Source organism: Schistocerca gregaria, chromosome 11 (assembly GCF_023897955.1).
Source record: "Schistocerca gregaria isolate iqSchGreg1 chromosome 11, iqSchGreg1.2, whole genome shotgun sequence".
In the NCBI taxonomy this organism is placed as follows: Eukaryota; Metazoa; Arthropoda; class Insecta; order Orthoptera; family Acrididae; genus Schistocerca; species Schistocerca gregaria.
Window position 1 is genome coordinate 110,337,080 of NC_064930.1, and position 19,863 is coordinate 110,356,942.

Below are 19,863 nucleotides of genomic sequence, written 5' to 3' on the forward strand. Positions count from 1 at the left end.
AACCTGCGACCGTAGCAGTCGCACGGTTCCGGATTGCGGGCCTAGAACCGCGAGACCACCGCGGCCGGCTCTTAGAATTTAAGCCACATCTAGTCTACACTTATATTATTAATTTGGAATGAGTGGAGATTGTGTCTCAGGAAGGCGCCAAGTGAATTTTTATCTGATTTTTTGAATATGTATATTTTTCGCTTATTTTTCGAGGATTTCAGGATTACAATCTTCAATCCCGCTACGACCGCCCTGTGTCCGCTAATCCCTATATCAGTTTTGATGCTGGTTATTAACTCAGGATTATTTGTTGCTAAGAGGTCAAGTGTGTTTCCACAACCGTTTACTAATCGCGTGAGGTCATGAACTAACTGCTCGAAATAATTTTCAGAGAAAGCGTTTAGCACAATTTCGGGTGACATTTTATGTGTACATCCGGAATTATTTTCGCCAACATATCGAGGGTAAATTAATGTCGCCACCAACTATTATCGTATGATGCGGGTGCGTGTTTGAAATCAAACTCGAGTTTTCCTTGAAACTTTCAGCAACTGTATCATCTGAATTGGGAGGTCGGTGGAAGGATCCAATTATTATTTTATTCTGGTTGCCAACAATGACCTCTGCCCATACTAACTCACAGGATGTATCTACTTCAATTTTGTGACAAGTTAAACTACTTCTAACAGCAACAAACATCTACCGCCAACCGTGTTTACCATATCCTTTCGGAGCACCGTTAGGTCCTTCGCAAAAATTTCGGCTGTGCTTATATCCGGCTTTGGCCAGCTTTCAGTGCCCATAACGATTTGAGCAACAGTGCTTTCTACACTCCTGGAAATTGAAATAAGAACACCGTGAATTCATTGTCCCAGGAAGGAGAAACTTTATTGACACAGTCCTGGGGTCAGATACATCACATGATCACACTGACAGAAACACAGGCACATAGACACAGGCAACAGAGCATGCACAATGTCGGCGCTAGTACAGTGTACATCCACCTTTCGCAGCAATGCAGGCTGCTGTCCTCCCATGGAGACGATCGTAGAGATGCTGGATGTACTCCTGTGGAACGGCTTGCCATGCCATTTCCACCTGGCGCCTCAGTTGGACCAGCGTTCGTGCTGGACGTGCATACCGCGTGAGACGACGCTTCATCCAGTCCCAAACATGCCCAATGGGGGACAGATCCGGAGATCTTGCTGGCCAGTGTAGTTGACTTACACCTTCTAGAGCACGTTGGGTGGCACGGGATACATGCGGACGTGCATTGTCCTGTTGGAACAGCAAGTTCCCTTGCCGGTCTAGGAATGGTAGAACGATGGGTTCGATGATGGTTTGGATGTACCGTGCACTATTCAGTGTCGCCTCGACGATCACCAGAGATGTACGGCCAGTGTAGGAGATCGCTCCCCACACCATGATGCCGGGTGTTGGCCCTGTGTGCCTCGGTCGTATGCAGTCCTGATTGTGGCGCTCACCTGCACGGCGCCAAACACGCATACGACCATCATTGGCACCAAGGCAGAAGCGACTCTCATCGCTGAAGACGACACGTCTCCATTCGTCCCTCCATTCACGCCTGTCGCGCCACCACTGAAGGCGGGCTGCACGATGTTGGGGCGTGAGCGTAAGACGGCCTAACGGTGTGCGGGACCGTAGCCCAACTTCATGGAGACGGTTGCGAATGGTCCTCGCCGATACCCCAGGAGCAACAGTGTCCCTAATTTGCTGGGAAGTGGCGGTGCGGTCCCCTACGGCACTGCGTAGGATCCTACGGTCTTGGCGTGCATCCGTGCGTCGCTGCGGTCCGGTCCCAGGTCGATGGGCACGTGCACCTTCCGCCGACCACTGGCGACAACATCGATGTACTGTGGAGACCTCATGCCCCACGTGTTGAGCAATTCGGCGGTACGTCCACCCGGCCTCCCGCATGCCCACTATACGCCCTCGCTCAAAGTCCGTCATCTGCACATACGGTTCACGTCCACGCTGTCGCGGCATGCTACCAGTGTTAAAGACTGCGATGGAGCTCCGTATGCCACGGCAAACTGGCTGACACTGACGGCGGCGGTGCACAAATGCTGCGCAGCTAGCGCCATTCGACGGCCAACACCGCGGTTCCTGGTGTGTCCGCTGTGCCGTGCGTGTGATCATTGCTTGTACAGCCCTCTCGCCGTGTCCGGAGCAAGTATGGTGGGTCTGACACACCGGTGTCAATGTGTTCTTTTTTCCATTTCCAGGAGTGTATTAGCGCTTGGAGCTCTGGTACTTTCCCAACACAGCCACGACAACTACAATGGGTAATTGACATACGTCTGTTCAATTTCGAATAAATTCAGTAAAACAGATTTCGAGAATTTGTGTAGGTGTGATTAGAGTTCTATTAACAAAACCAATACTCAGACTAAAAGTATAGTTATGGCACCAATGTAACTAGAAGTGACACTTTGATATTTCACGCCTGGTAATTACATGTTTCCAATGATTAGGCCTATACCGCGTTCTGAAAAGTACAATTTCAGAGCTTTTGTGTGATGTATTGGATAGTATTTACAATGCCCTAACTACTTCATCATGAATCATGATGGTTGCATCCGTGTTTGGCGACATCGCGGTGAACGCACATTGGAAGCGTGTATTCGTCATCGCCATACTGGCGCATCATCTGGCGTCATGGTAAGGGGTGCCATTGGTTACACGTCTCGGTCACCTGTTGTTCGCATTGACGGCACTTTGGACAGTGGACGTTACATTTCAGATGTGTTACGACCCGTAGCTCTACCCTTCATTCGATCCCTGCGAAAGCCTAAATTTCAGCAGGATAATGCACGACTGCATGTTGCAGGTCCTGTACGGGCCTTTCTGGATACAAAAAAACCTTCGACTACTGCCCTGGTCAGCACATTCTCCAGATCTTTCACCAACTGAAAACGTCTGGTCAATGGTGGCCGAGCAACTGGCTCGTCACAATACGCAAGTCACTACTCTTGATGAACTGCGGTGTCATATTGAAGCTGCATGGGCAGCTGTACCTGTACACACCATCCAAGCTCTGTTTGACTCAATGCCCAGGCGTATCGAGGCCGTTTTTATGGCCAGAGGTGGTTGTTCTGGGTACTGATTTCTCAGGATCTATGCACCCAAACTGCGTGCAAATGTAATCACTTGTCAGTTCTAATATAATATATTTGTCCAATGAATACCCGTTTATCACCTGCAATTCTTCCTGGTGTAGCAATTTTAATGGCTAGTAGTGTAGTTTCCGTTAATAATCACCTTGTGGTGTTGCATTTCTTCTTATGTCCGTGCTTGCTATGAAATTAGGACGAGGAATTCCGCCTTATGCAAGATACCTTTTCAGTTTCCTTTTACCCAGACATGTTTCAGCACTTTTTGTGCCTTCTTCAGTGAGTTATTTTACTTTATTTCTATAAAGTTGCGGTTACACACTAATAATTATAGAAACTTTGGTACAAAATATTTGCAATTGTAAATGAACCATGGACCTTGCCGATGGTGGGGAGGCTTGCGTGCCTCAGCGATACAGATGGCCGTACCGTAGGTGCAACCACAACGGAGGGGTATCTGTTGAGAGGCCAGACAAACGTGTGGTTTCTGAAGAGGGGCAGCAGCCTTTTCAGTAGTTGCAGGGGCAACAGTCTGGATGATTGACTGATCTGGCCTTGTAACACTAATCAAAACGGCCTTGCTGTGCTGTGCTGAAAGCAGAGGGAAACTACAGCCATAATTTTTTCCGAGGGCATGCAGCTTTACTGTATGATTAAATGATGATGGCGTCGTCTTGGGTAAAATAGTCCCCCATTCGGATCTCCGGGAGGGGACTACTCAAGAGGACGTCATTATCAGGAGAAACAAAACTGGCGTTCTGCGGATCGGAGTGTGGAATGTCAGATCCCTTAATCGGGCAGGTAGGTTAGAAAATTTAAAAAGGGAAGATATAGTGGAAATTGGTGAAGTTCGGTGGCAGGAGGAACAAGACTTATGGTCAGGTGAATACAGAGTTATAAATACAAAATCAAAAGGGGTAATGCAGGAGTAGGTTTAATAATGAATAAAAAGTAGGAATGCGGGTAAGCTACTACAAACAGCATAGTGAACGCATTATTGTGGCCAAGATAGACACAAAGCCCACGCCTACTACAGTTTATATGCCAACTATCTCTGCAAATGATGAAGAAATTGATGAATTGTATGATGAGCTAAAAGAAATTATTCAGGTAGTGAAGGGAAACGAAAATTTAATAGTCATGGGTGACTGGAATTCGTCAGTAGGAAAAGGGAGAGAAGGAAACGTAGTAGGTGAATATGGATTGGGGGAGAGAAATGAAAGAGGAAGCCGTCTGGTAGAATTTTGCACAGAGCATAAGTTAATCATAGCTAACACTTGGTTCAAGAATCATAAAAGAAGGTTGTATACATGGAAGAACCCTGGAGATACTAAAAGGTATCAGATAGATTATATAATGGTAAGACAGAGATTTAGGAACCAGGTCTTAAATTGTAAGACATTTCCAGGAGCAGATGTGGACTCTGACCACAATCTATTGGTTGTGACCTGTAGATTAAAACTGAAGAAACTACAAAAGTGCTAATTTAAGGAGATGGGACCTGGATAAACTGACTAAACCAGAGGTTGTAGAGAGTTTCAGGGAGAGCATAAGGGAACAATTGACAGTAATGGGGGAAAGAAATACAGTACAAGAAGAATGAGTAGCTCTGAGGGATGAAGTAGTGAAGGCAGCAGAGGATCAAGTAGGTAAAAAGACGAGGGCTAGTAGAAATCCTTAGGTAACAGAAGAAATATTGAATTTAATTGATGAAAGGAGAAAATATAAAAATGCAGTAAATGAAGCAGGCAAAAAGGAATACAAACGTCTCAAAAATGAGATCGACAGGAAGTGCAAAATTGCTAAACAGGGATGGCTAGAGGACAAATGTAAGGATGTAGAGGCTTATCTCACTAGGGGTAAGATAGATACCGCCTAAAGGAAAATTAAAGAGACCTATGGAGAGAAGAAAACCACTTGTATGAATATCAAGAGCTCAGATGGAAACCCAGTTCTAAGCAAAGAAGGGAAGGCAGAAAGGTGGAAGGAGTATGTAGAGGGTTTATACAACGGCGATATAGTTGAGGACAATATTATGGAAATGGAAGAGGATGTAGACGAAGACAAAATGGGAGATACGATACTGCGTGAAGAGTTTGACAGAGCACTGAAAGACCTGAGTCGAAACAAGGCCCCGGGAGTAGACAACATTCCGTTAGAACTACTGACGCCTTGGGAGAGCCAGTCATGACAAAACTCTACCATTTGGTGAGCAAGATGTATGAGACAGGCGAAGTACCCTCAGATTTCAAGAAGAATATAATAATTCCAATCTCAATGAAAGCAGGTGTTGACAGATGTGAAAATTACCGAACTTTCAGTTTAATAAGTCACAGCTCGAAAATACTAACGCGAATTCTTTACAGACGAACGGAAAAACTAGTAGAAGCCGACCTCGGGGAAGATCATTATGGATTCCGTAGAAATGTTGGAACACATGAGGCAATACTAACATTACGACTTATCTTAGAAGAAAGATTAAGGAAAGGCAAACCTACGTTTCTAGCATTGACAATGTTGACTGGAATACTCTCTTTCAAATTCTGAAGGTGGCAGGGGTAAAATACAGGGAGCGAAAGGCTATTTACAATTTGTACAGAAACCAGATGACAGCTATAAGAGTCGAGGGGCATGAAAGGGAAGCAGTGGTTGGAAAGGGAGTGAGACAGGGTTGCAGTCTCTCCCCAATGTTATTCAATCTGTATATTGAGCAAGCAGTGAAAAAGAAAAATTCGGAGTAGGTATTAAAATCCATGGAGAAGAAATAAAAACGTTGAGGTTGGCCGAAGACATTGTAATTCTGTCAGAGACAGCAAAGGACTTGGAAGAGCATTTGAACGGAATTGACAGTGTCTTTAAAGGAGGGTATAAGATGAACATCAACAAAAGCAAAACGAGGATAATTGAATGTAGTCGAATTAAGTCGGGTGATGCTGAGGGAATTAGATTAGGAAATGAGACTCTTAAAGTAGTAAAGGAGTTTTGCTATTTGGGGAGCAAAATAACTGATGATGGTCGAAGTAGAGAGGATATAAAATGTAGATTGGCAATGACAAGGAAAGCGTTTCTGAAGAAGAGAATTTTGTAAACATCGACTATAGATTTAAGTGTCAGGAAGTCGTTTCTGAAAGTATTTGCATGGAGTGTAGCCATGTATGGAAGTGAAACATGGACGATAAATAGTTTGGACAAGAAGAGAATAGAAGCTTTCGAAATGTGGTGCTACAGAAGAATGCTGAAGATTAGATGGGTAGATCACATAACTAACGAGGAGGTATTGAGTAGGATTGGGGAGAAGAGAAGTTTGTGGCACAACTAGACGAGAAGGAGGGATCGGTTGGTAGGACATGTTCTGAGGCATCAAGGGATCACCAATTTAGTATTGGAGGGCAGCGTGGAGGGAAAAAATCGTAGAGGGAAACCAAGAGATGAATGCACTAAGCAGATTCAGATGGATGTAGGTTGCAATAGGTACTGGGAGATGAAGAGGCTTGCACAGGATATAGTAGGATGGAGAGCTGCATCAAACCAGTCTCAGGACTGAAGACCACAACAACAAGAACATGCTGTAATCATAATTACATAAACAGTTTACAATGAAACTAAGTTTTGTTTCATAACTACATAGCCTGATTATTTTACATACTGCTGTTGTTATTTAGAAGCTGTAATTACGTAAATACCACTCAAAAAGAAAAACTACTGACCAGCCTCCATCTCTGACATTTGCTTCGATGCCGCCACCTCCGACACATCTCTGTTGATCTGCTAGGGCGGCTTGTGTGAAATACGGTTCATGGAGGGTTTTCGGGTTTCAAACCACACGCCTTTCCTTGCTGTTCTTTTGCACGGTTCTTCCTGTTACATTCAGGGACGTTAACTTCAAGGGAGCAACATTAAAACTTGAAGTACTTAATTCGCTGTCTAGTTTTATGGCATTATGGGTCCAGACTTGGCTCTCTATGAACTCTTTTTAACCTCTTTTACTAAAAAGAAGAACATAAAACCAGACATGGCATCAAAGGTTTGGAGTTACATGTTGTGCAAGCTGCAGTTAATCTGAACTCGTACGGTTTTCCTTGTGACACAAGTGAAATCGTCGAAAGATAAAATATAACGTGTCTGGTACTTGGGATGCTTGATGGATTGTCTGATAAAGGTAACTGACTTGTTTTCTACAGCGACATGATGCAAGTCACGTGCAAACTCTCTCCAAAGACGCCCTTATCTGATGTTGTTGTTGTGGTCTTCAGTCCTGAGACTGGTTGGATTGAGCTCTCCATGCTACTCTATCTTGTGCAAGCTTCTTCATCTCCTAGTACCTACTCCAACCTACATCCTTCTGAATCTGCTTAGTGTAGTCATCTCTTGGTCTCCCTCTACGATTTTTTCCCTCCACGCTGCCCTCCAATACTAAATTGGTGATCCCTTGATGCCTCAGGACATGTCCTACCAACCGATCCCTTCTTCTGATCAAGTTGTGCCACAAACTTCTCTTCTCCCCAATTCTATTCAATACCTCCTCATTAGCTATGTGATCCACCCATCTAATCTTCAGCATTCTTCTGTAGCACCACATTTCGAAAGCTTCTATTCTCTTCTTGTCCAAACTATTTATCTTCCATGTTTCACTTCCATACATGGCTACACTCCGTACAAATACTTTCAAAAACTACTTCCTAACGCTTAAATCTATACTCGATGTTAACAAATTTCTCTTCTTCAGAAATGATTTCCTTGCCATTGCCAGTCTACATTTTATATCCTCTCTACTTCACCGCTTGCTCAATATACAGATTGAATAACATCGGGGATAGACTGCAACCCTGTCTCACTCCCTTCCCAACCACTGCTTGCCTTTCATGTCCCTCGACTCTTATAACTGCCATCTGGTTTCTGTACAAATTGTAAATAGCCTTTCGCTCCCTGTATTTTATCCCTGCTACCTTCAGAATTTGAAAGAGAGTATTCCAATCAACATTGTCAAAAGCTTTCTCTAAGTCTACAAATGCTAGAAACGTAGGTTTGCCCTACCTTGATCTAGCTTCTAAGATAAGTCGTAGGGACAGTATTGCCTCACGTGTTCCATCATTTCTACGGAATCCAAACTGATCTTTCCTGAGGTCGGCTTCTACTAGTTTTTCCATTCGTCTGTAAAGAATTCGCATTAATATTTTGCAGCTGTGACTTACTAAACTGATAGTTCGGTAATTTTCACATCTGTCAACACCTGCTTTCTTTGTGATTGGAATTATTATATTCTTCTTGAAGTCTGATAAGGGACCTAAATTACGGGCAGCTACACAGATTTGTGGTATCTGAGTTTTCTAATCTTTCTCATTTCATTTGTCAGTAACTGATACTGTGTCATTCTTTTTTCCAAAATAAAGAATGTATAAAGTAAAACTTTCCCACTGAAGCAGAATGTGCGCACACTTCGCTACATCCGCTACAGAGAGAAAATTTCATTCTGGAAACAACCGCCAGGATTGGCTAAGCCATGTCTCCGCAGTATCCTTTCTGCCAGGAATGGCAGTCTTGCAAGTTTCGCAGGAGATCCGTTGGTAGGTTGATTCGAGGGAAGGCACCAATCAACGAAGTCATCGGTCCGATCGGATTAGGGAAGGAAGTCGGACGCGCCAAGATAGCATACTGAAGGCCTTATCAAGTTTCGGACTCCTGGAATTCAAATATCGGTATGCGAGTCGATAGATGGATTACGCAAGTTGTACTCACGAGGTACACACGTGATGTCAGACCTTCACACCTGGCGGTAATCAGTACAGATAAGCGGTGAGCAGGCAGGCGACACCTGCTTACGGTCAGGCCAGGTGGCGTCACGTGGCCACAGAGCCCTCTGACTTGTGTATATAAGGAGCGGGTGAACGGGCTGCCCCTACCTACATGGATAGCCCGCCAGCTGACAGAGCGTTTCCGTGCCTGACGACCATCCCCGCTGCAGACTTTTAAGGTGAGTGGATGCTCTGCTACTCCTGTTTACTCTCTCGCGTTTTTTTGGTGTGCTGAACACGTGCTATATTTCTCTCTCATTTGTTAGTTCCTCTTCCAGTTCTACACTGAATTAAGTCTGTATGTGGCAGCTCTGTACTTAGCACAGGAACATTGTGCGAGGTCATAACGCAAGCGATGGTTCCCACCAGACTTCTTCTTTCGTCAGATTCGCAGTCATGGTGTCCAAGTTTTGCTAATGTCTGATGCCTTCCTGACTCATACACATACCACTCTAACTGCTTCCTGTAAACCACTAGTTTCTACGTCCGAAATCCTCTTGGTACTGTGACCGCTCAGTGTCATTCAGGACGCGTTCAAATGGCTCTGAGCACTATGGGACTTAACATCTGTGGTCATCAGTCCCCTAGAACTTAGAACTACTTAAACCTAGCTAACCTAAGGACGTCACACACATCCATGCCCGAGGCAGGATTCGAACCTGCGACCGTAGCAGTCGCGCGGTTCCGGACTGAGCGCCTTAACCGCGAGACTCAGTGTCATTCAACACGATCACGACGACACGCCTCGATCGTCGTTATCACTCGTGGTGTCACTCGCATTCATACATGGCAGTGGACGTTTGAAAATTCGTGACGCTAACTCAATGGTCGTCAATTGATTTAAATGTTATTCCCGGCTGACTCTTAATTCAATTACTGCCACGGGGGTGAGGAGAAAGAACACATATTGGTGATACCAGGATTATGCGTATTTAGATGTTCGATTAATCTGAATGGTTTGCAATGTTCCAGCGATTCTATTAGAACTCGATGCTGATGCACCGACAAGGGCCATTTTCGCAGCTAAACATGCAAGTACGTAATGGATGTTCAGTTTCTCAATAGAGTTCGTCGCACTCACACATTATACATCCGCTGTAAGGACCATTTCATGCATTTACATTTTTGGTGTCCCACAATATTGGTTGGCTAAATATTATGAAGATACGTCGTATACAACTTCCACAGATATTGTTTATCATGTAGTCAACACTATGTAATGAAGCCAAAATCGTGGATAAAATTGAAATGTAGTTTGTTTATTAACACATTTCTTTCAACTAACTAAATATGAAATATGAATCGGGATTGGGGGTGATAATCCTATGCTTCTTTTCAGCATTAAAATGGTCGATATCGTGTTTTGAATAACGCGTGTCATATAATGTCCAAATATCGACACGACCCCGGCTATCAATTCGGCACTTAAATGTCTATTCTTCGCTCTCGAAATGTTCGATGTGATTGTCTTTCACACGCAGGGTTCAATTTAACGGTGTATGCACTGTTTTTAGTATTTTAGGTCCCCGTTAATTAATATCTGGTAGCTAATTATTTTTATTTTTTGTTTCTATTAATTACCCCCGCAACCGTCCAAGGATAAGATTCTCTTAATGTTCCGCGCACACGCGTTTCACAATTTTATAAAATGCATAATTACGTAAACTATAGCTTTCCGTTGTGTACAACTTTCTTGGGTTCCACAACCATCATAGTTTCCCAAGAGTATTTTTCACAGCTAACACAAAGTTCCAATTATGTTGTCGGAAACATTTTCACTTCTCCCGACAATAAACGTCTCTGACCACTTCGTCAAACGTAATGTGCTTGAAGAGTCTTTAAATAATCTCCTTAACGAATTTCGCAGTCGCGTACCACTTTTTCATCGACTAGCCCGATCGCAATAAGTGAAGGTAGAGAGCTCAATGTTTTACATGTTCTTTTACATGTATTAAAAAACAAACGCGCCCCTATATCTTCCTGCACCGCTTGGTCTTTGCTACTTTGCTTTTTATTGCTTTTCATTATATTGCTTCTTAGTAATACTGTGCAGTTATTAAAGTTTCGTTACTTTCCCCCTTTTAATTCTTCCAAAATAAAGGCTATTTATCCCCGATTTTAATTAATATGATGCTAATTGACACGCCTGCCCGCAAAGTACCGTTATAGTACCTCTGTTCCCCATGTGCATTTCACATGCATATCCTTTTCAAATCGCGTCTGGTCGCAGCTGAAAACAAATTCCTTACTGAACGAGGGGATAAGTTTGTTTACCTCATCTAAAAATTTTCGGGCCGATTCCGCAGTTTCTCATGCATCGCCATGTTGACACTTCATATCAAATTTCGTTATCTCTTGTCTTCCAATTCTGTAGAACTGTTTGAAGTTATGGATCCATCCACTACTTTCCTCGAGATCACTATAATTTATGTCGCACGCAATTTGATGTGCATATCGTAGTAGATCACTTTCATGCACATCCTGTCAATTGTATTGAGCATCCTTGAACCGCGCAAACAGCAGGTTTGAACATCTATAGTTTCTCTAATGCAGTGTACAGTCATACTGCTGCGAACGTACTCGAAATCTGTTCATAATTGTTTTTTACTGTGTTGAGGGCGATCTTGCATGTACGTAATAATGTATAATACCCACTCTCTGTACAATGCTTGTGTTATATAGGGCCTGAAGATGGCGCTGACGCAACTTCGAAACTAGTAGCCAACTAAATATGAAATCTTAAGTACAGCTGGAGGAGTGTCATTTTTAATAAAAATTATACCAGCTGGTGTCTTACCATCGTCGAATTTAAATATGGATGTACGAAGAATATTGCGGTTGGATGGTAGACAATACACTATGTGATCAAAAGTATCTGGACAACTGGCTGAAAATGAGTTACAAGTGCATGGCGCCCTTCATCGGTAATGCCGGAATTCAATATGGAGTTGACTCACCCTTACCCTTGATGACAGCTATTGCGTACCGTGATCGTCACTCCACACAGCGTTTGTGCACTGTTCAATCGTCCAATGTTTACGCTCCTCACATCAAGCGAGGTGTCGTTTGGCATTTATCAGCGTGATGTGTGGCCACTCGACCATGAAAGCCAAGTTTTCTCACCTTTTGCATAACTGTCATTGAACTTGCAGTGAGTCCAGAGGCAGTTTGGAATTCGTGAGTGAGGGTCTGGATAGATGTCTGCCTATTACACATTACGAAACTCTTCAACATTCGGAGGTTTCTGTCAATCAACAGACGAGGTCGGCCTGTACGCTTTTGTGCTTTACGTGTCCCTTCATGTATCCACTTCACTATCACACCGGAAACAGTGGACCTAGGGACGTTTAGGAGTGTGGAAATCAAGCATACAGACGTATGATACAAGTGACATCCAATCACCTGACCACATTCCAAGTCCGAGATTTCCGCGGAGCGCCCCATTCTGCTCTCCCACAATGTATAATGACTACTGAGGTGACTGATATGGAGCACCTGGCAGTAGGTGGTAGCACAATGCACCTAATATGAAAAACTTATGTTTTTGATGTTTTTGGGGGTGTCCGGATACTTTTGATCACATGTTGTATGTTAGGAACATACTACCGCGAACATCATTGGCCTTCTGCGACGTCGCACTAAAGGGGTTCATCGTGTAAAAGTTGCTGTGAATACAGAAAGAAGAAGAAAACAAGGAATTTATTTCTTGGACTTTGAATAGTTATTGTTGTTGGATACTGAATTATTCAGACATCGTTCTAGGAGAGCGGCATATTTTCGGCACTGCAGAGTGCTCTATGTTTGTTGTGACATGCCTTGTATCTGGCTTTCAAAGCTTGGCGTGGGCGAGTAAACGCCAGCCAATTCACAGCTGTCGCAGCCGACTGCACAGAACTGTTGGACACTTAAGTATGGCTTCTGTTGTGAAGCATTGCACATCAAGCATGGCATCGGCTGTGACAGGTTAAAAATCACACATGTGGCAAAATAACAATCGCTGGTAATGATCGAGTGAGAAGGAAAGCTCTAAGCCGAAAGACGGCGTGGGCTGCGATAAATAACAGTGTTACTTGAGGTTGAAAATACCGCTACAGTGTAAGGTTCTTATATTTAGAATACTACCGGTTTCGGGCTCTTATACGCCCATCATCAGGTGTTATAACTTCGTGCTGTGACCCCGAGCGCCGCGGTGGGTTACCAGCAAGCGTAAATCTCGTTATTCCACTCGTGATCTACTTACAACTCGAGCGGTATTTCCAACGTCTGGTACAGTGCCCAGTTTCAGATGTTCCGCCAACAGGATTGTATAACAGTTTGACTGTTAGAAACACACAGATCATCACTGTTAAAGTGACATGACTGAGATAATCTGAAATGCTGACACACGATACGTAAAGTTGATACAGGGAATTGAGAGATAAGATACTGCAATATCAGTTACTTAGCTGCCTACTCTAAAGTGTTTGCAAGAACTTTTTCTTGAGTGCTCAGTTCTAGAATGAGTTGGCAAGAGATCTTGTCTTCACGTCTTTCTTCCTTCTTCACTTTCATGTATTATGAGCGGTGTGTTTCAGTTGCGTGTTCGTCTATTTTTTTTTCATTGACATATCCGTTTATGATTCGGTTTTGGAACTTGTCATTTTTCAGTAGGTAACCAACAATCTGATATTTTGATCTGATGGAACTGCGATTGCTCAGCTTTATCCTTGATAGACAAATAAGCGGAAGCAGTGGAAGGTGTAATGACTAGTAATCACGAGACATAGTTTTAAGTCCCAAATTGTATTTCATTCCTTCAGTTTCTGTCCTTATAGAATCTGACCTTTGCTTTACAGTATTATTTCTTACACTCTCTTTATCCTCCACTCTTGTAAGGACTTCATCACTTGTCATCTTATGAGGCTATGTGATTGTCAGGACCCACTCGTAACAACAGACCTAAAAAAATTCAGTCTTCTCCATTCTTCAGCCCCAAAGTCCAGGCCACACTTTCAGAAAGCTACTAGTCGTTTGAGGCTGTTACTTTAAGACGTTAATATCTTCTTTTTTTAATTGAAACCACTGCTTCCTTGAGCAATTCAGCTGCTTGTCTGGTCTTTGCTTCTTCCATACCTGAGGTCTTAGATAAGTAAATAAGTAAATGAGTCATCTTTCTCCACTAGATTGTCACATACATGTAAGCAACATTTCTTTTGTCCTCCTTCACCACAAACTGGACTCTGTCATTCAGACTCTTTTGCAGATAACCTTATTCCTTTTGTTTAACATGAATTCAAGATCTTGTTCAGCTTCACTTAAAACACCTGGGACATTATCAGAAACCTGTCCATAAGAGAGGTAGGCAACAGAGGGCATTTGTCACCCTTACCCCTCTCAGAAATCTGAAATAGAGAGATTTAATTTCTATATTGTGAGCATTACCATCAGTTCATTAAGATATATTAAGTTTTCATGTCACCTATGAAATTTAGTTTTTGTAACATGAGATGTTTCATCATATCAAAAATGGAAATTTTACACTCTTGCCCCACCCTTGATTAATCTCTGTGGACACCTGTGTATCATCATATCTCTCCTATATATGCAGTGTGCATCTGCCTATGTAGAGTGCAAACTAATAACGTCTGTCTAGTTTTTATAACGTTTTGTTGGTGTCTGTGCTTCATTTTTACTTTCTTCACAGTACACTACCTCAAGCTAAACTGCTCTGCAAAACGTAAGGGTGAGTTGGACAAAGTAACATAACAAATTAATATTCCATCGAAATGAATGGAAATGCAGAGACATGTTGCCAGAGGTCCCATGATAACGCATAGAAAACTGGACATTAACACAGAGTGAGGCCATCGTGACACCAGCAGCCCAAATGGGGATGTCGAAGGAACAGGAATATATATTGTGTGCCAATTATCTATTGGTTACGGTGCACTGTGGTGGTGGTTGTGGTGGTCATGTTCTTCGTTACAGAATTGACTGGAGGTAATATTTGGATTACTTCACACTGGGAACCGTTGTCAGAGATGGATCAGAGGGAATGTCTGATTTACTTCACTCAGAGAAGGATCGTTGGGTAACTAGAAAAAGGATAAAGTATGACGACTGTAGCTCAAGAATTTGGTACTGTGCACAGAGTTGTTTCAAGTGCATAGGGAGCATTCCAAACCACAGGCATTGCTGTCCGAGAGAGACGAGGTGGCCAACCGTGGTCAACTATCACTTCAGATGACCACTGCATTGTGCAACATGCAAGAAGAGACTCAAGGCTAACAGTGACTGCTGTTGCAAACACACTTAAAAGCACTGCAAGGCACACAATCCCACACTCCGCAGTAGCACAGCAACTGCATGGGTTGGTCTCCTTGACTGACAACCAGTGCATTCTGTTCCATTGGTACCATTACATTGGCCACACCGTTTCTGATGGTGCCAAGAGCATAAGCACTGGACCCATGAGGAGAGTAGGCATGCGCTCTTCTCTGATGAGAGTAAAGTTAGTCTGCATAGTGACACTTACATGGCGAGAAGTGTGAGCATGTAATGCACCCAGGAACATGGTCATGTTCATGGTTCAGGCGTTTTGGTGTGAAGATGGATAACATTGCTTGTATGTACTGACCAGCATATCTTTGAACCGGAAACACTGATTGGTCAATGTTATTGTGTCATTGTTCTCCTTCTCCATGTGTGTCTTTCCAGGGCTGCATTCGGTCCTGCCTTCATATTATGGATGACAATACACAACTGCATCAAACAGTGTAGCTGTAGAAGCTCTCAGAACGAGAGGATATTCAGCAGATGGACATATCTGTCCTTTTCCCCAACTTAAATTGCATTGAATACATGTGTGAGGCATTGGAAAGACATATTGTAGTGCAAAATGCACCAATGGCCAGCCAGCAGTTGCCAGCCACGCTGGTTGAGGAGTGGAATGTCGTACCACAAGCACTCCTCCCAGATTATATCAATATGTGATGTCTTCCTTCAGACACGTCCAAAAAATCAGAAGCCACACATCTATATAGTTAATTAACCTTCATGGGCAGTGTATTCACCACATTCAGAGCTGACGTACAGTTACATCCGACCTCCTGTGGGAATCTCAAAGTAATGATCATGGAGGATGCGCACAAACACGGCAGATAGGTCGGCCAAGAAGCGTGACGAGACAGCCTTCACAACTGCGATAAACACTGTGTCTGGATGGCACAGTGGATAAAGCAACTGCCTAGTAAGCAGGAGGTCCTGGGTTCGAATCCCAGTCTGGCACACATTTTCACTCGTTGCCACTAATGTTGCACAAGGTCTTGAGGCAGCTGATATCAATAGTCCGTTTCATTTCCTCCCTCCCCCTTCCTCCTTTAATTTACATAACCCCTCCCCAATCTAGTGGTCAGTATGGGAATACGTTGGAGAGCTTATGTTGCCATCTGTGGTGATCACACACCCTATTAAGAACCAAGTCCTCCTTTTTGTAATATCCAGGGCACTGGCATTATTCCTGGTACCTTCAATGTAACAGTTATCTGTGAATAATAGAAGCACTTTTTTGTATCATTGGACATTTCTTTGTTACCTTCTGTACTATACTGTTGCAGTTCTTTGTCTACACAGTACCTGTTTCTTCAAGCTATGTTACTTTGCAGCAACACACAATGTGAAAGTTAATTCGTCCTTAAGTAGATTTTGCCATCGTATTCCATCAAATGCTTTCTGCATATCTACAGTAGTTGTGTACATTTTTAAATTAATTTCCATACATTCCTCTATAATGTGCAGAATGTCGTAAGTAGTGCTGGAGGGAACTGATGTCATGAATCCTGCAGGGCTCTCCATAAATCCGTAGTATGAGACGTGGAGACCTCTTCTGAACAACACAAGATATCCAAGGTATCCACACTAATGTTCATGTATGGAGAGTTTGGTGGCCAGCCGCAATGTTTAAACTCACAAGAGAGCTCCTGGAGCCACTCTGTAGCAATTCTGGACGTGTGGGGTGTCGCATCGTCGTGATGAATTTGCCCAACTCTGTCGGAATGCACATCTGACATGAATGCATGCAGGTGTTGAGGCAGGATGCTTAAATACATGTCACCCATCAGAGTCTTATCCAGACGTTTCAGTTTCCATATCACTCCAACTGCACATGTCCAATACCATTACAGAGACTCCACCAACTTGAACAATGCCTTGCTGACATGCAGGGTCCATGGAGTCGTGAGGTTGTCTCCATACCCGTACATGTCCATCCACTCGGTACAATTCTAAATGAGACTCGTCCGGCCAGACAACATGTTTCTGGTTATCAACAGTCCAGCGTTGGTGTTGACGGAGCCAGACGAGGTGTAAAGGTGTTGTGAAGTCCATCACTGATACACAAGGAGACCTTCAGCCCCAAAAGCCCATATCGATGATTGATGTTATTTAATTTGGACCCAACATTTTTTGAAGGCCTAGCATTGAAATCTACAGCAGTTTGTGGAGGGGTTGCACTTCCATCACATCGGACGATCCTCTTCAGTCATCACTGGTCTCATTCATGCAGGATGTTTTTCGGGCTGCAGTGATATCGGTGATTTGATGTTTCACTGGATTCCTGATATTCAGGGTACATTCGTGAAATGTTCTACGAGAAAATCCCACTTCATCGCTACCTCGGAGATGCTGTGTCCCACCGCTCATACGCCAACTATAATAACACATTCAAACTCTCTTAAATCTCCATAATCTGCATTGTAGCTGCAGAAGCCGATCTAACAACTGCACCAGACACTTGTTATTTTATATAGGCGGCCAGCCGGAGTGGCCGAGCGGTTCTAGGCGCTACAGTCTGGAACCACTACGGTCTCAGGTTCGAATCCTGCCTTGGGCATGGATGTGTGTGATGTCCTTAGGTTAGTTAGGTTTAAGTAGTTCTAAGTTCTAGGGAACTGTTGACCTCAGAAGTTATCTCCCATAGTGCTCAGAGCCATTTGAACCATTTTTATATAGGCATTTCAGACGGCAGTGCTGTATTCTGGCTGTTTACATATGTCTGTACTTGAATACGCATGCCTGTACCAGTTTCTTCCGTAGCTATATTGGCTCAAGCAGCGAAAGTTTAATTGTAATGACCCTGTACTATTATAGCACCCTCTGGTCTTATCGGTATTATGGTGGATCTCTGTTTCAAATGACTTCCTGATGAAGTAACAGTGCAGTCCAGAAAGAAATTAGGGAAGTGAGATATCCATCCTTCCTGGCGGTGTTTGAACAAACGAAAAGAAACAAATAGGACGTCCTTTAAATGGTCTTATTAATGTTTTCCACAAGAGTGTCCTGGTGTTGCAATTGATATTTGAAGGATAGTTTTTACTAACTGCAGCTCGACACAGGTCTGTGTGTGGATCATACAGTATTGTGGTGGAGTGTAAGGTCAAGGGACTGCTCAGTGATGTCGTGTTTCAGAACCACCCAGAATCACCATGGAAGCTGTTAAGGGCGTTCAGGAGCCCACAGCCGTGGACTTGGGTTCCCTGTTGGACGATGGGGACGACGCCACGGTGAAGTTGATGGCTGGCGACACACGGTTACTGGCTCACAGGGCTGTCCTGGTAGCCAGGAGCCCCGTGTTCGCTGCCATGTTCAGCCACGATACGGTGGAGGCCAGCAGCGGCAAAATCACCATCCCTGACGTGGAGGGCCCGGTGCTGCGGCAACTGCTGTCGTACCTCTACACCCTACAGCCCCCTAAGCTACCTGGCATGGCCCCCCAGCTGCTCGCTGCCGCCGACAAATACGGAGTGACGAGTCTGAAAGAATCTTGCGAGCAGCAGGTTGCTGCAGGGCTGGGGGTGGAGACGGCAGTGGCCGCAGCTGTGCTCGCGATTAGACACGCCTGCCCCGGCCTCAGGCAGGCTGCTGTTTCCTTCGTAAAGGCCCACACGCAGCAGGTGATGGCGACGCAGGGATGGGCAGACGCTGTGGTCAACCACCCACACGATTTCGTGGAGTTCACTAGACTAATTGCTGAACCATCTGTAGAAAGTAGGTAAGTGCAGACAATATGTTTACATATTCTCACAGATCTGTATGTTTATCTGCTCCAAAACTAGTTTTTGTTGACTGTGATGTTCCTAACAGGGTTTCCTAAGTTGCTCTTGTGCTATGAGGCGAATTTTCTTTGACAAATAAAGAAGCTGCTTGTAGATTGTTCACACACACATAAAAAAAGTTTTGCATCACATCATTTCCGAGAGATCCGGAACCTGTACAGAAAATTGGAATAGAGATCAACATAAACATTATTTCCGCACTTTTTATTGCTCATGGAAACCACACATTGCAAGTTGTATCATCGTACTTGATGTACCAGTACCTCTACTGATACACCAGTACCTCTAGTATTACAGCAGCACTCCTCTTGCAGCGATGCATGCCTGTATTCGTCGTGGTATACTGTCCTAAAGTTCATCAAGGCACTGTTGGTCCAGATTGTCTCACTCTTCAATGGCGATTCAGCGTAGATGCCTCAGAGTGGTTGGTGGGTCACATTGTCCATAAACAGCTCTTTTCAATCTATCCCAGGCATGTTTGAAAGTGTTCATGTCTGCAGAACATGCTGGTCACTCTAGTTGAGCGATGTCGTTATCCTGAAGGAAGTCATTCTCAAGATGTGAATAATGGGGGCGAAGTGTCGTCCACGAATACGAATGCCCCGCCAATATTCTGCGGATATGGTTGCACTATCGGTCAGAGGATGGCATTCACGTATCGTACATCAAATGTATCTGTTCCTAATTGTAAAAACAGACGCACTTGGTATATGTCGATTACACTGCCATCTGCTACAACTGGGAAACCATAGTTTGAGTAAACCTTACATTTTTTTGTGTATTATCTGAAGATACAGTAACAGTTGGTAGTTCCCTATGAAAATGTAAAGCTAACCCCACTCAAGCAGGTGGGGT

At 43.8% G+C, this 19,863-nt stretch overlaps 1 protein-coding gene and 1 non-coding gene across 2 annotated transcripts in view; both read left to right on the forward strand.

The window, feature by feature from the left end:
* The window catches only part of LOC126295192 (ankyrin repeat domain-containing protein 17-like), a 49,813-nt gene that overhangs the window by 8,813 nt on the left and 21,137 nt on the right, over window positions 1-19,863 (forward strand). The window contains exon 2 of the mRNA XM_049987496.1: window positions 18,362-18,944. Coding sequence (XP_049843453.1) covers window positions 18,379-18,944 — 566 coding nt within the window. The 5' untranslated portion in view covers window positions 18,362-18,378. The remainder of the gene's footprint in view (window positions 1-18,361; window positions 18,945-19,863) is intronic.
* Window positions 16,112-16,185, forward strand: Trnat-agu (transfer RNA threonine (anticodon AGU)). The gene has a single exon. It is a non-coding gene; the product is annotated as a tRNA-Thr (tRNA).